Source organism: Sceloporus occidentalis, unplaced genomic scaffold (genome assembly GCF_023333645.1).
Source record: "Sceloporus occidentalis isolate IW3139 unplaced genomic scaffold, rSceOcc1.0.p SCAF_4, whole genome shotgun sequence".
NCBI lineage: Eukaryota > Metazoa > Chordata > Lepidosauria > Squamata > Phrynosomatidae > Sceloporus > Sceloporus occidentalis.
The window spans coordinates 121,752,673-121,769,245 of NW_028316984.1; the positions used below are offsets into that span (position 1 = coordinate 121,752,673).

The following is a 16,573-nucleotide window of genomic DNA, read 5'->3' on the forward strand; positions in this document are numbered from 1 at the left end:
TTCAGGAAGAGTGCCAAATATGGTTTCAAATAATATCACAGAAGGGTCATATTCCAGTGGTAGTTAGGGCCAAATGAAAGATAAGTCAAGAATACCATTATATTTAAGTTCTAAAGCTCTTCTTGGCTCCAGTTCAGTGTTGGCCCCAACTTGAGAAGACCCACTGAAATAATGAAACTGATGTAAGTGTTGATTTTTACACGTCCTTTGAGTATCTTTTAGCTGTGATTAACAATTGGATTTAGGCCACTACCAGTAACTAAGCCTCCGGAAAGGCATTTCGACCTTTTAGAAAAGGTCTTTTACAAAAACTGGGAAGCAACTATTTGAGGATATCATGGGGAAAGGGGCATGGCCACTTGAGTTAGATTAGGAGGGCTAATCCACAATGTAATTTTGTATGCATTAATTTGGGATTGTGCTTTTTTAAAAAAAAATAACAAATATATTTCTCTGTGGGCTTGCATCTTACATGAGTCTGTATTTTACAATCTAGAAACCATTGCTTTTGCCCATGCCTGCTCCTTATATGTACCTATTGCTTATATATTCTGCAACCTTTCCTCTTTGTTACTGCTTTCCTTTCATTGGATGTGATTGGTTCACTATGGGGTCATGTTAGACCACAGGAAATGTCTGGGTAACACATGAAGAAATGGAAAATCTTACATCTACACACCAAACGGTTAGTTGTAGCACCAAGCTTTGTTTTTACAGTGCTTTTCCCACTTCTTGAGTGCTTGAATCATGTGTCTCTTTAGTATCAACAAGGAGTAGAAATATTGTTAATGTAACTAAATCCTTCTTGGTTATGGTTTATTTTAATTACTAACTCATCTAAAGTTTATAAATCATGCTGCAAACCGTTTTTCCACCAAGGTCATTGGTGGGGTGGGAGTTGTGGGGAACATAAGGTGTATTGCAAGCAAAATCAATACATGGATTTCTGAAATGAATGCGAGGACATTATTTAATCTCTCAACTGGGTTTATAGCTAAAGGGTAGTTCTTGAGTGGAAAAACTAAGCTGTATGTGTTTTGATTTACACTAAAGTATTAAAACAAAAAGAGATGCATATGTGCATAATTTTGGATGCATGATGCCTGCATTCTTCAACAATTAGCATGCCATTCTTCCTTTGTTTAGAAGGTGGCCGCAATCCAGAGAAGTCATTTTATATGGAGAAATGGCTACATGTAGTAATCAGTGTCAGGAAATATATACTTACCATGCCACAATCCAGGCAACTTTAAAACTTCTATTGCGAGATTTGTCTAATTCAAACCTCTGTATATATAGTTCAATTAAATTACTTTTTCTACACACTGGACTGTGGCCACTACCCTAAATTTGCTTGCTTTACTAAACTTATTAATACTAATATTTGTGTGTTCTTTTGCTTTTCTAATTACATAACATCAGGAAGATGAGGAAGGAAGCTGGGCTCAGGTTGGAGACTTTTCTTTTAAACCTTTTGTGTAAAGCTTCAGTTAAAGTTCATTATACTCTAAAACCCATTTTTATAGAAATATTTAAGGAAAATATTTAAGTAAAATGCACTCCTTTTAAGTCCTTTAACAAAAATAAATTAGGAAATATATTTATACTGGTTTCTACTTGAGGAATATTTTGTAGGCATTAATTGCAGGCATATGAAGAACCTCTCTTTCCCTGACGCTAGAATAAATAGTTGGAAGTCATGTTGTAATATTTGACTAAAAGCACAGCTCCCTAGATTACAGCTAGAGTGTTTTAAGGAGATTTAGGTTGCAGTTCTATACATACTTTCCTGGGAGTAAATCCCACTGCATTCAGCGGGGCATTCCTCTGAATAGACATGTATAGGACTGTACTGTGAGTCAGCTGTGTTTGTGTCAAATTACTGTTCATTAAAGAATGTGGATTTTGTGAAAGAAAATCATCAAATAATTTTGAAAGGCATGACCAAAAGTAACAGTTTTTAACTTTTGCTATTTTTTAAATTTATAGATTATACATTCAGATTCAAATACTTTAGTAAAAGCTTTCTAATACCAGCCACTTCTTTCTGTGATCCACTCACTGGTGTTTGCGTTGGTTAACACATGAAGTATAAAAGGGTAATGCATATTTCACACATAAAGTATGAAAAAGGTGGGCAATGATCAGGGAGCTAAGAATTTGAAAATAAGTGTCTCCCATTCATGCTTTGCTTGTGTTTTTTTTTATTAACTGTAGTTGTTTTAAAAAGTGTGGATTGAAGTTTAATACCTTGTTTGGAGTTGTTAAAATCATATCTTGTATGAAACTTTAGGCACACATTATGGGTTGGATCCAGGAGTTTCACCCTAAAGATAAGCTCCATCTGTTAGCTGGAGACCTTTGAAGCAGCAGGGCATTCTGTAGACTAAATGGGGAGGGGGTCCAGGTCCTTCCTGCTCTTGCAGTCCTCTCCAGTATGTGGACCTTGGTTGACTTGAGGGGATCCCCTAGAAATATGGGGAAAGTGGCATTTGGAGAATCTCTCCAAATCTCTGTAGATCATATGAGCATTCTCAGTAGATCTCTCCCAGGGAGTGCTTGTCAAATTTAAACTCTGGATCTAATCCCCCCCCTTTTTTTTTTTATAGTTAGGTTCTTAATTTAAATTACATTTCAATTGTGTTTTTTATTATTCTTTTTAATAGACTTTAGCCTATGGTGATATGAACCATGAGTGGATTGGCAATGAATGGCTTCCCAGTTTGGGGCTCCCTCAGTATCGCAGTTATTTTATGGAGTGTCTTGTTGATGCTAGAATGCTAGATCACTTAACTAAGAAAGATCTTCGTGGTCAACTTAAAATGGTTGATAGTTTTCACAGGTAAATACATTTAAAGTAAATCATTATTACTAAGCATTTCAGCTATGCTTCCTAATGCACCTACCTCTCCTTAACTTTACACAGAAATAGCTTTCAGTGTGGCATTATGTGTCTACGAAGATTAAATTATGATCGAAAAGAACTTGAAAGAAGAAGAGAAGAAAGTATGAATGAGATAAAAGGTAACCACTCAATTTTCTATATTTAACTTTTTCATTAGTAAATGAAATCATACTGTAATGATCATTTATGAAATATTTTCCCTTGGCTGAAAAATTTTTTGTAAGATATTGGCAATGGAAGATGCCTGATTTGGTGTTATTTCATAGTTCATAATAGTATTGTTAGAACCTGTGTTCAGTTTTTTATATTGTTCAACACTTATGCAATCAAAATTCAATATTCAAAAGATTTTGTACATATCACAGACTGTGTCTCTAAGAAACCTTAGACAGAATGTGTGTGTCTAAGAAATAGATAACACACCATGTAAAAGGAGCCCTTGAATTGTAAAGATTTGTTTGTCTGTTCCCATAAACCATGGTATACACTGATTACTGACCCTGCTTGAAATGTGAGCATAGTGAGCATGTCTTAAATGATTAATAGTATTAAGAAGCAGGAGGAACAAATCTAATTTCCCTCCATTCCCTCCACTCCATGCCACTGTCTTGGCCTTGGAGAGAGAAGAATTGGCAGTATTAGCCCCTTCCCCACTACCATTTTCTTCTCCTTTTGTGTCTTTTTAGATTATAAGTCTGAGGGAAGGGAACTGTCAAATTAACTATCTGTAACCATTCCAAGAGCCTTTGTAGCTGAAGAGTGGATTATAAATACTGTAAATAAATAAATATATCCCAAAACTGCAAATTGAAGATATTATAGATGTACCAAATTTAAAAGTATTGTAGATGCATCAGTTTCTAAATACTATGCTGGGATCCATCGTGTTATCTATGAGCACCAGATCCTTTCTTTCCATCCTTTCCCTTGTGAACCCCTTACAATGCCAGTCCTTAAACTGGCTCTAATTTACAGAAGTCTCTTTGGAGCAGCATTTAGTACAGTCAGGAAGCTACAGTGAGATGAAGATATCAGCAAACACATATTTTACATCTTTGGTTTCTAGCACTTGCTTTTTTGTCAGTCAAGTCCTCCTTCTTTGAGTCCGTATGAAATTCCTCAGTCTGTGTTACAAATGCCATCCCAAATTTTTTTTAAAAAAAAGATTAGACTGTAAAAGCTATTGGCTGATTAAACACTCCATTGTTTACTGATTATAAATGTCATTACCTCTTTATAAGATACATAAAACTTTGCTGAACATTTATAATGCAGCCATTCTGTACCAGCATCAAATGGTCAGGTATCTCCAGCCCTGAAATGTTTACAGGCCCATGTGCATTTTGTGTAAAACAAATGTGGACAATATAATATTTATTGTCAAAGTACTGTGTCTAAACTGTAGGTGCAAAGTCGTAATCCATGATACAGCAGTTTCTAAACGTATAATTTTCAGTATTACACTTGAGATTTGGAGGTTAGACCCAGATTCCCCAGGTGAAGCTCCACCCATGGTCTCTCTGAGAAAGAAGGAAGGGCTCTTTTGCCAACCCTTCCTCTGCCCCACTACTCTTTGGGCTAGCCAGAAAGCTCTTCTGAGTCAGAGGCAGTGGCACTAGTAGCTGGCTGCAAGGGAAGCAGAGGATGCAGTGAAGATTTTCTTCCCTCTTAGAACCCCCACTGGATCTTGATCATGCACATGCAACAAAAGGACATGTCTGAATTCACCCCTTTATCTTGTGCTAGCACATAAAATGAACTGTTTTGTGACATAGGCATTTACTTTTTCCCCTGCAGATGTCCTTGTTTGGAGCAATGACAGAATGATTCACTGGGTGGTATCAATTGGTCTTAAAGAATATGCAAATAATCTTATAGAAAGTGGAGTTCATGGTGCACTCGTGGCCTTAGATGAAACTTTTGATCACACTGCTCTAGCTCTTTCTTTACAAATACCTACTCAGAATACACAGGTAACAGTAATAAGTCATTTAATGGGTAATGTTTCTTACACATTCAGAATGATGTAGTGTGTGTAGTTTGGGCAGTAAATAGGTATATAAGGTTTATTTTAATATTGGAAATGTGTTTATGTGAAAGAGCTTAGGAAGTTTAGAAAATATTTTGCATTTTCCTTAGCACAGCATTTTATTCTAACACAACTAATAAAACAGATTTTTTTCTCATTAAACTTCATTTTAAGAATGTATTAAGAGTTATAATTGAATATTGCCTCAGTGTTATAATCTAAAGAAGATTTTGGAATGACATTTTATTTTGGAACTGTGAATTCAGTGCAAATCTACAAAAGTGATAGTGTGGGATCTTTTAGTGGGTGTTGAGTAGGTTCATAAAATATTGCTGAGGGAGGAAATGCTATTGCTGTTACATTTGCTGTTTGTGTAGTCATTAGTAAAATATATTTATAAAAATCTCAAACTACATTCCAAAGTTTTGAAAAAAATTGGGTTTTATTAAATATTCTTTTTAATTTAGGCACGTGCTGTGTTGGAGAGAGAATTCAACAACCTTCTTGTGATGGGCACAGACAGGAGATTTGATGAAGTGAGTTTTATCAGACTTTAGCTTTATAATTCTGACTAGCCTATTTTTGTTTTTTAGAGGCACCATGAATTAATGCCACCCTGCCACAGATCTTAGGCTAGAATCACAAAAGGCTTTTAACTTCAGTGGGTTTGCAGGACACCATCCCTTAAACATTCATTGTTGAAGGATATTGTAATGGGCTTCCTAGATATAGTGCCTTGCAGTAGTGTTTACTTTCTATCTTTTGACCTTTTCACATTTTGTTGTGTTGCAACATGGAATTGAAATAGATTGATGTACAGAAGACACTCAGCCCCCTGAGGGAGCAACATAACCTGCTGATCCTGTCCAAAAGAATGTGTTTAATATTGTTTAATATGTTTTTAGACTGTTTAAATGATTCTTTACTGTTTAAAAATTTAGGCTGGCTTCCCATTAGTGATTTGCAATGGCTGAGCCCATCTTACACCATTGTAAGTCACTTGTTTGGTCATGCATAGGTTGGAATTCTCTACAGGCCCTCCACAATGACCTCTCTCACCAGTTCTTGGTGGATGATGTCATTGTTTTGCATTTTGCTGCAAGGACATGGCCAGAGACATTTCCAGTGCCCCCTGTTCATAAATGACCATGGAGGGATGGGTGACAGGGCAGATATAGCATGGTTCTTTGTCATGGTCTCTGTGAATCACATAAATGGGTTTTCCTGCTGTGCAGAGACATTCAGAACCTTCTAGAATTGTTAGGGAAGACTTTTTGGCTGTAGCTCCACCCACCCTATATATATATACTCCTGGTGTTCCCGCTCTTTTTCCTCAGTTGCTTTTTGACCCATTTCAAACTGGCTTTCGGGCGGGTTACGGGGTTGAGACGGCCATGGTCGCCTTGGTCGATGATCTCCGTCTGGGCATCGACAGGGGAAGCGTGTCCCTGTTGGTGCTCTTGGACATCTCAGCGGCTTTCGATACCATAGACCATGGTATCCTTCTGGAACGCCTGGCTGAGGTGGGAATCGGGGGCACTGCGCTCCAGTGGTTCCAGTCCTACCTCTCTGGGAGGTTCCAGATGGTGCAGCTGGGAGACGTGTGCTCCGATAAGAGGGCCCTCACAACTGGGGTCCCTCAAGGAGCCATTCTGTCTCCCATGCTATTTAACATTTACATGAAACCGCTGGGAGAGATCATCCGGAGACATGGGGCGCGGGGTTATCAGTACGCTGATGACACCCAGATAGTCTTCTCTATGTCTCCGACTGCTGCAGTGACCGAGGATGGCGTCTCTCCTCTCGTGGCATGCCTGGAGTCAGTAATGGGCTGGATGAGGAAAAACCGACTCAGCCTGAATCCAGAGAAAACGGAGGTACTCGTGATAGGTTCCCCTGGTCCAGGAATGGCGGTGGTTCCACCTGTCCTGAATGAGATCACGCTTCCTGTGAAGGACTCCGTGCGCAGTCTGGGGGTGCTTCTTGATTCGTCGCTCCACCTTACATCTCAGGTGGATGCGACGGTCAGGAACACCTGTTATCAGCTTTGGCTTATTCGCCAGCTGCGCCCATACCTGGCCCAGAGGGACCTTGAAACGGTGGTACATGCTCTGGTAACCTCTAGATTGGACTTCTGCAATGCGCTCTACATGGGGCAACCCTTGTATCATACTCAGAAGCTACAGCTGGTACAGAATATGGCGGCCAGGCTGGTCACTGGTACTTCCAGGACCAGCCATATTACACCGGTGCTTAAAGATCTGCACTGGCTGCCTATTCGCTTCCAGGCACAGTACAAGGTGTTGGTGATTACCTATAAAGCCCTACATGGCTTGGGCCCAGGATACCTGAAGGACCGCCTCTCCCCATACATTCCGCCCCGCACCCTCAGAATTTCTGGGCAGCAATTACTTAGGGTCCCTGGGGCCAAACTCTCCTCTACAATGAGGAGGACGTACTCCATCGTTGCCCCAACCCTTTGGAACACGCTGCCCACAGAGCTCCGCTCGGCCACCTCCCTGGCCCAGTTTAGAAGGGATTTAAAAACCCTTCTATTTCAAACTGCATTCCCCGAGTGAAGTCCTAGATGGCTTCCCTCTCTCTGCTGACGGCAAGACGGATGGCTGACTGGGGGGTTTTATATTGTTTTTAACTTGTTTTTATGTATGTATTGTTTTCATTATGTTGTTCACCGCCCTGATCGATGGAAGGGCGGTATATAAATAAAAGTTTTATTATTTATTTTTTATTGTCCACCATGCTAGCAGCATCGAAGGAACTGATTCTTACAATTGCTCTTCAGTTTGTATTATTACTGCTTTTGATCTCGGATTTTGGCTTTGGTTAGTTGTATGTTAATCATATCTCAAGTTCATGCTTATTGATTTTTAACAGGATGATGATAAAAGCTTTAGACGAGCACCTTCGTGGAGAAAAAAGTTTAGACCAAAGGACATAAGAGGGTTAGCTGCTGGATCAGCAGAGACTCTCCCTGCAAACTTCAGAGTTACCACCTCAATGTCTTCACCTTCTATGCAGCCAAAGAAGATGCAAATTGATGGTAAAATACAATGCATTATTGAAGCATGGTGATTATTTATGCCTGAGATTGAGTGAAATGTGTAGCTGAAGCATTTGCTAGGTGGGTGGGGCTTAATACATGCATGATTTACAATACTGCTTTGGTTTCTCAATGAATGTTTTGTGATAGTTGTATGTTTGTAGTCTTTAAAAACTGGCCTTTAAGAAACTCTCAATTAAGCAGACATTTATATTGTTTCCATATGCTCAGTTAGATTCCTATTTAGAAGTAGAACACACGTAAACATTGCTGTGTTAATAGCTGCTATATATAATACAAATTGATCTTAAAAGTCCTTCATTCCTATTTGAATCTTCCTCCTCCTTCTATCCTGAACTCATTGAAGATTTGCTTATATCTGTTGCCATTGCTTCCTGATTCCTGTCTGTTCGCTTTGCAATGTACAGTGATGTTTCATCAATGCCACCCCACTGGAAGACTTAACTAGTCTTGGCCAAGTACAAGAAAATGCTAGTCATTCTGAGGATGTATGAAATAAAAATGAAACACGCACATATTAAAAACAAAAGCAAGAACCACACCACCCATACCACGGCATAATCAGGAGTTCAGAAACAACCATGCAAAGGATAGTGCTTTCTGCAACCAGCCACTTATTTGAATTTTTATTAATGAAAGATGTGTTGCAGATTGCACCAGGCTAGATGGGGACCAGAGATCAGTTCTAGGGATATGATAGCACCAGCAGCTTTTCTTCAATTGATTCTCTCTTCCAAGCCCCCCAAAAACATTTTAGCAGCCATCCCATGTTCTATTAGTGGTGGGTACTATAGATTTGGATAGACTTGAAGGGAGAGTAGAGATGTTTGGCTGATTATCCAGAAATTCTGTAATGAACACCAATTGACGAAGGGGTTTCCATTTTGCAGCCCAACCAAAAGACCAGATTTGGAGAACATGGGATTCAGGGTTTTAGACAGGATTTTCCCTCCCTCCCCCCAGACCTCTGTGGAGATGCTGTGGATTGAGGTTTGGCACGTCTTACATTTGTAATGGAGGGGGTGAAGATATCATAGGATTCAGCGGGTGGCATCTACTTAAAGTATATACTCATGTATAAGTCTAGAAATTTTAGTAAAACAATTGACCCCAAAAACGTGAATCGACTAATCCACGGGTCAGTATAAATTCTGCACTTTAACTTATTAAAAAAGGAGCCATGCCCTGATGAAAGGCAAGAATGTAATCTGTCCTGGAAACACAGACTTTGCCCCCCCTACTCTCTCATCCATCCAGCGTTTAGTATGAGCACAGTTATCCCTGCTGGAATTTTGCAAGTTCTTTGGCATTCTTTTTCTTTGCTTCAACCTTTAGATCTTTTGCCCCTAAGTTTTACCCTCAACTTATACACAGGTTGTATCAAAATCCATGATTTTGGCCCCAAAACCTGCCCTCAACTTATACATGAGGTCAACTTATAGTTGAGTATATATGATAATTGAATGTAGGTTTCAGAATGCACAATGTTTCTCACCATATTAGAATGTGATTCCAGAATATATAGCCAGTTACTTTACATTCTGTGTAGCTAACCTTTATAACTGTATGATGTTACTGTAACTGCATTGATATGTGATCCTAATACTAATTGCATGCCATATTCTGCATGTCTTCCTGATCGTTGAAATAGGCAATGTATCAGCAACACAAAGATTGGATTCTGCTACAGTAAGGACTTATTCATGTTAAAGCCTTTAATTGGTAAGTAAGACTAAAACACTGCTTATTAAAGTCACACGATACAAAGATGGGGAAATAACCTCAATTGGCTGCTTTCTGTGGCATGCTCAAGACTGTACTGAGCAGCTGGAATACAGAAGTGTTATTCTCTCAAACTGCCTTACAGCCTTGTGAATTTTCAAAGCAATGAAGGTACTGACAGAGTATGTGCACAGAGAAAATAGTTTGAATATAATGCATATGCTTCTGTAACAATATTCAATACAACTCTCATACCTAACACACTCTGGACTTCAGGAAACCTGATTACATTAAGCTTAGGATAGTACTAGTGAGAGAGATCCCATGGTCAGAAATGCTTAAAAGAATGAAATTCATGGTTCATAGAAGTTTCTTAAAATTGAAATATTGAAGACCCAGATACAAACAATCCCAATGAAAAAGGAAAATGAGAGATGTGTAAAGAAACAAGGGTGAATGTACAAAGAACCTTCAGATGAGCTGAAGTTTAGAAGAGGCATGTAGAAGAAGAAAGAGATCACCAAACAAATGAATACAAACATATCTAGCACACAAAGGGAGAAAATCAGTGGGGGAAAGCTGAGAATGGGACTCTCCTTCTTTGGAGATCTTTAAACAATGGTTGAATGAGCATCTTTCAGGAGTGTTTTAGTTGTATATTCCTTCATGATGAGTTGGACTAGATGAGATTTTGTGAGTCTGTGATTAGGAAGGACTTCCAGGTAATAAGATTTGCTCAACAGTGGAGCAGACTACTCCAGAAGTTATGGACGGTCCAGTCTCAAAGTTTTTAAAACAGTTTGAATGGCCATTTGCCAGGGATGATTTATCTGTGGATCCCTTCATTGACAAATGGTTGAGTAGATAACCTTGCAGGTAATTTTTTAACTGCACAGTTCTAGGGATGGTTGGAGAAATTGGGCTTTAAATGACTTTGACATGCATGTTGTGCTTTCTAATGAGCTGTTACGTGGCCAAGGCCATTTAAGACAATTATACTTTCTTATTTCATAAGCGAACAATATCCATTTCTCCTAGAATTTTGATAGTGAAAGACAGGTAGCAAGCAACTGTTAACTGAGCCAGGAATGAAGTTATTGAGGGAGTTCCTTTTCCTGATAAATCATTGATTAAAATAAATCATTGATCAAAAAGAAATGCTGGGATCCTGTGCAGGAGCACATTCCTGTTATATGTGATATACACCAATAGTTTTAAGGCTAATTTGTGAGTCCACACATAGTTGAATATGTAGCCTCAGCATTGTCAGACTTCCACACAAGTCCAGTCATCACTGAATATAAATATCCTGCACCAGATATGCTGTTTTTTCAATTAAGTGCATGTAGTATGGTGGCTGAGGGAGGAACAGTAGCACTTTCCAGTAGACTTGTCAATGCGTTGAAATTTCAGTCTAATGTCTTTCTTACTATTGATCATCTGTTTGGGTCTAGTGAGAAAAAAAAAGTCTAGGCAAAATCAGATTGTATCCGTTCTTCCTTTTTTTATCTTTTTTTTTCCTTTTGGTATATTTGCCAATTGGCATTGTGAGAGGCTTTCACTATCTTGATTGAAGCTATAAAAATATGCATTGCAGTATGTACTTTCTGATCTGTAGTGCTTGCCATTTTCTGTATCGGGACATGATATGTAATGCCTCCTGAATTTTTACTCTGAATCTAACAGGATTTTATTTCATTTTCAGTTTATCCCCACTATTTCTACAGATGATCTCAAGCATTTTGAACCCAGAAGACCATATTTTGGAAACAGCTGAAATCTTTAATCTGTTAATATTTGTTAAATCAACACTTTGAAATATTTTATTACAGAGTTTTTAATTAGCACACAAATTTGTGAGTACTATAGAGAAAGTATTTTAGAATTAAATGTTTCTTATATTTATATAAGTGTATGTGAGTCCCATTACTTAACTTTCTGTTAGTATTCAGTCGCTACATCACATTCTTGCTGACTTGTTAATTTTAGATTTTTCATCTGAATGTACTGTAAAACTTGTACGTATCAGTCCCTATAAGCAGTATAGGGCGTTTTGTAAATTATGCATTTATTGTAATTATCAGTGATGGTTTTTAATAAAGTGAAGGTGAAAAGAATTTTGCTATCTTTGTAAAGGTATCATGACACCAAGCAGTATATATTTTGTCATTTGGAAAATGCTAGCTAGATCTAAAATTGAAATAAATCTCAGTTTTTTTCAGAGGAGCATACGTTTGTTAATAAACCAGGCATGGTACCTGATTTCTGTTCGTAACTGTACCTTTTCCACATAGCATATGATTTTAGTATGAGTTTATTTAAGTTTTCTGTTCAGTATAATCTGCTTTACATTCTAAAACATGGGAATTACTAGGACACTATGAAATGTGTGAGACCTGGTAAGGTCATTTTTAACTACTTTGTGTGGCTGTATTTATACAGTCTATGTTCTCTGACTGAACATAAGCCATAAGTGATGGTATTTTCTATTAACCAGGGATAGCTCCTAATAGTACTCAGCAGGCAATAAGGAGCAGTCTCCTTCTGTATTTTGATATGAAAATGTTTGCAGAAAGATATTGATGCAGTACTTTTAAGTGGACCAATCACAATGCACTGCAGTTTCATGATGAGGTGCTGACAGCTCAAGAAGCTGAAGCACATAGTGCAACTATTAAAAAGGCCTTACTTTTCATATGTCATCATCTTTTACATATTTATAAACATGTTTTAAATTCTGGACTGTTTTAGTGATTGATAGTTTTAGCCATTTCATACAGTATAGGTAGAAAATGCATCATTCACTTTTAAATAGCATCTTAAGAAGCCAGCAAGGAATAAGTTCAGATCATGGTGCATTATTTATTATGCAATAATATATAAAGCATATCTTTTCTGTTTTTGGTTTTGGCTTTTCTTAATTGTACAACTGAAATTCATTTTTTCTATTAACCTTGTATGTGTATTTCTGATTATGTAACAAATTATGTACAGTCTAAGTACTTTGAACTATTTTTATCACAGTATTATTTATTGCTCTCTCTCTCCCTCTCTCAATAAAGTACTGAAGCATTTTTCCACTGCCAATAAAATGCTGTTATCTTGTGATGGATTTTCAAAGGCTTAAAAGTAAGATTTCAGTTATTAATGCGAAAGAGTTTTCTATTTACTTCTCCATTCATGCGTTTCTTTGTCTAAGCATGAGTGGGCAACATTTTCCTAAAATCCATAGGCACTGGTGGGTGGCAGGCTGGGGCCACTATGTCAGTGGCTGACCATGATGGTGAGCATAGCCAGGCTGAGGCATCTCTCTTACCCCCTTGTGCATGTGCATTCAGTAAAATGTATATAACTGTATACATATGCATATACTTCCTCTATCCCACTCACATATGCACTTACAAATTGTTCTCCAACACATCAGAACATCATTAGTATGTTCCCTCATCTCTGTCCCACTACCAATGCCCTTTTCTCAGCCACTGCTCCTAGCTTGAGATACAATATTGCAGGGCTTCTAAACCTCTTTGGTAGTCACAGTCCCTTTTGAGAACATGATGGAAGCTATGCACTACTCTCCCATAAAAATATGTAACCTTTTTATGTACAATTTATTTCTCAGTGGGATGGAAGTGACTAACTACTTAAAATATGTTTAAAGGTTTGGGATTTGTTATACAGATAAAAGGGAAAATCAAATGCAGACACTCTGAACCTCAAGAAAGCTGATTTCTTACGGAAATACTGGGTGAGATCCCATGGTCATGATGCATGGAAGTTCCTTAAAGGTGAAATAACAAAAGTTCAGTTGCAAATAGTTCCAATGAGGAGGCATATGGGAAGCCAGGGTGGATACATAAAGGACACAAAGCATGCTGAGATTCAAAAGAGATGTAAGTAAGAAATGGAAGAAAAAGGAAATCATCAAATGGGAATACAAAGAAACAGCCAGCACTTAGAAGAGAAAAAAAAAGTGGAGAATGATTTCAAGCTTGCTAGAGATATTTAAATATTTTTGTAATAATAATAATAATAAAATTTTATTTCTATACCGCTATTCCAGCGATCACAGTGGTGTACATCAAAGAGTAAGACAATTGAAACATCAGCATGAAATAATACAAAGTTAATAATTAAGAACAGTAAAAACTAACAACACCCTATACAAGTGGCTGTGTAGAAGGGAATACACAAAAACATTGCCACGGGGAAGAGAATGACCACAAGGCTCACAGGGGGAAAGCCTGGCGGAACAAAAAAGTCTTCAAGTTCTTCTTGAGAGCATCGAGGGAGGTGGAAGTACGGAGCTCATTGGAGAGGGAGTTCCAGAGCTGAGGGGCTGAAATAGAGAAAGCCCTCTGAGCTGATACATATCGAGTGTCTGGAACTTAAAAGATGTCTTTCACCTGACCTGAGAGTGCGGGGCGGATTGTATGGGGAGAGGCGGTCCTGGGCCCAAGCCATTTAGGGCTTTATAGGTGATAACCAACACCTTGTATTCGGCCCGGAAGCGAATAGGCAGCCAATGGAGATCTTTTAGGACTGGTGTTATATGGTTGGCCCTGGAACATCCAGTAACCATCCGAGCAGCCATATTCTGCACTAATTGAAGCTTCCGGGTTTGGTACAAGGGTTGCCCCATGTAAAGCGCATTACAGAAATCTAATCAAGAGGTTACCAGAGCATGTATAACGGTTTCAAGGTCCCCCCGGCCAAGGAAGGGTCGCAGTTGGCGTATCAGCCGAAGCTGATAACAGGTGCTCCTGACCGCCACATCCACCTGAGCAATAAGGTGAAGTTATGAGTCCAGAAGCACCCCCAAACTGCGAACAGAGTCCTTCACAGGGAGCGTGACCCCATTTAGGACAGGTGTAAGTGTTTCATGGCTATGTTTGGAAGAAAGAAATGGTAGGGCTACAATGTAGAGAAGATAATGGAATGCCAATGGGACAGAGAAAAGACCCAGCTGCTTCAATCTTCTCTGAAAACAAAAACTGCTCCAAGTGGTGAAAATAGAACAAATTATGCGATAGGAGATGAGCCCAAAGTAGATAAGGACATAATGCAGGAATACTAGCTACTGTAAATGAATTCAAATATCCAGGACCAGATTAACTACATCCAATAGTACTAAAGAAACCTGCAGATTCAATCTCAGAGCCACTCAATAATCATTGAGGTTTGAGTGCTGGACTGTGACTGGAGAGCATGGTTCAATTCCCAGCTCAGGCGCTTTGGGCAAGTCACACTCCCTCAGCCTCAGGGGAAGGCAATGGCAAAAATCCTCTGAATAAATCTTGCCAAGAAAATTCCATGATAGGGTCACCATAAGTTGGAAATGACTTGAAGGCACACAAACAAAACCTTAACTACAGTTACATAGTGTTTAACTGGAGCCTCACAGATCTTCTCTCAGAAGCCCTGGTGACGCAGTGGTTAAATGCCTGTACTCCAGCCACCCACTCAAAACCATAAGGTTGCGAGTTCAATACCAGCAAAAGGGCTCAAGCTCGACTCAGGCTTGCATCCTTCCGAGGTCGCTAAAATGTGTACCCAGATTGTGGGGGCAATTAGCTTACAGTTGTAAACCACTGTTTAGGCGGTATGAAGTGATATATAAATGAAGCTTGTTTGTTTGTTTGATTCTTCTAGTGTGGCTGTTGTGGAGAAGTGGAGAAATTATTAATTCTCCTGATTATCTTCTCTGGTACTTGTCTTCCCAGCATGCAAGAGAAGAAATAACTGCTACTGAAAATTTAGGGCCTTTTGATAGACCACTTTTGTTTTAGTGCAAATGACTCTATAGAGTAAAAACTGCATAATTCCTAATCGGGAAATGTAGAACCATAGAGTTGGAAGAGACCCCCAAGGGCCATCCAGTCCCATCCCCAATGCCATCGAACTCATCTCAGGCGGGTTACACACCGCCATTAAAGTACGCGCGGAGCGCGTACTAGGGTTAGGGAGGTGCGGTGCTTCTGCACCTCCCTAACCCTATGACGGCGGCCATTCCAGACGGCCGCCGCCATGAGGACGTCACAGCTGTGCCGCCTCTATACGGGGCGGCGCAGACGTGACGTCCTCACTCCGCGCCAGGGCACCTAGTGCGCCCTTTGCGCGGACCAGGAAGGAGCTCCGTTTCGGAGCTCCTTCCTGGTTTGCGGCGCCGCTTTGCGTAGCTGGGCGCAGCCTTCAGACAGCTGCGCCCAGCGAAGCAAGGGAGAAAGGGGCCAAGCGGCCCCTTTCTCCTCCCCGCCACCGCGGGGTGTCCTTGGGGCTTGAAGCCCCAAGGACACCCCTTTCAGGCTGCGGGGAAGCGGCGTTTTGCCGCTTCCCTGCAGCCTGAAAAGCGGCGGATCGGGGCCTCAGCGGCTGCCGTTCTGGCAGCTGAGGCCCTGATACACCGGGGAAAGAGGCGGGTACAGACCGCCCCAAATGGGCGGTCTGTAACCCGCCTCAGTCTCTTTAAAAAAATTAAAAAGACAAAAAATTCAAATTCAAATTTTATTGCTTTTGTCCAAAGGTCATTGCACAGCACAACAATATAACAATACATATAACAATATAACAATATAAAATACATGTAAATTATATCTAAAATGCGAGTATCTCGTATCTGGTATAGAATTTCTAAACAAACGAACAACAGTTGTCATTATGGGTTAAAAATTTTGTCAAATATAGTCATCACCTATCCCTGTTATATACTTGTTCCTGATTTTTTTAGCTGCTAAGGCAAACAAAGCTACTTTCCAGGTTACATATTTAATCAGGTCCAATAGAAGATGAAAAATCATATCCTGTGGGTTTTGACTGGGACTGGTTTCTATTATAG

General features: G+C 39.4%; 1 protein-coding gene across 9 annotated transcripts in view; it reads left to right on the forward strand.

Moving 5' to 3' along the window:
• PPFIA1 (PPFI scaffold protein A1) overlaps window positions 1–12,830 on the forward strand; it is an 82,885-nt gene extending 70,055 nt beyond the window's left edge. For 2 of the 9 annotated variants that reach the window (XM_089521386.1, XM_089521389.1), the window contains 9 exons: window positions 623–685; window positions 1,423–1,449; window positions 2,667–2,842; window positions 2,927–3,024; window positions 4,703–4,878; window positions 5,402–5,470; window positions 7,830–7,995; window positions 9,668–9,738; window positions 11,444–12,830. In XM_089521386.1, coding sequence (XP_089377512.1) covers window positions 623–685; window positions 1,423–1,449; window positions 2,667–2,842; window positions 2,927–3,024; window positions 4,703–4,878; window positions 5,402–5,470; window positions 7,830–7,995; window positions 9,668–9,726 — 834 coding nt within the window. In that variant the 3' untranslated portion in view covers window positions 9,727–9,738; window positions 11,444–12,830. The remainder of the gene's footprint in view (window positions 1–622; window positions 686–1,422; window positions 1,450–2,666; window positions 2,843–2,926; window positions 3,025–4,702; window positions 4,879–5,401; window positions 5,471–7,829; window positions 7,996–9,667; window positions 9,739–11,443) is intronic. The other 7 variants (XM_089521387.1, XM_089521391.1, XM_089521393.1 and 4 more) reach the window with 5 other exon arrangements.
• Window positions 12,831–16,573: the final 3,743 nt, after the last annotated feature.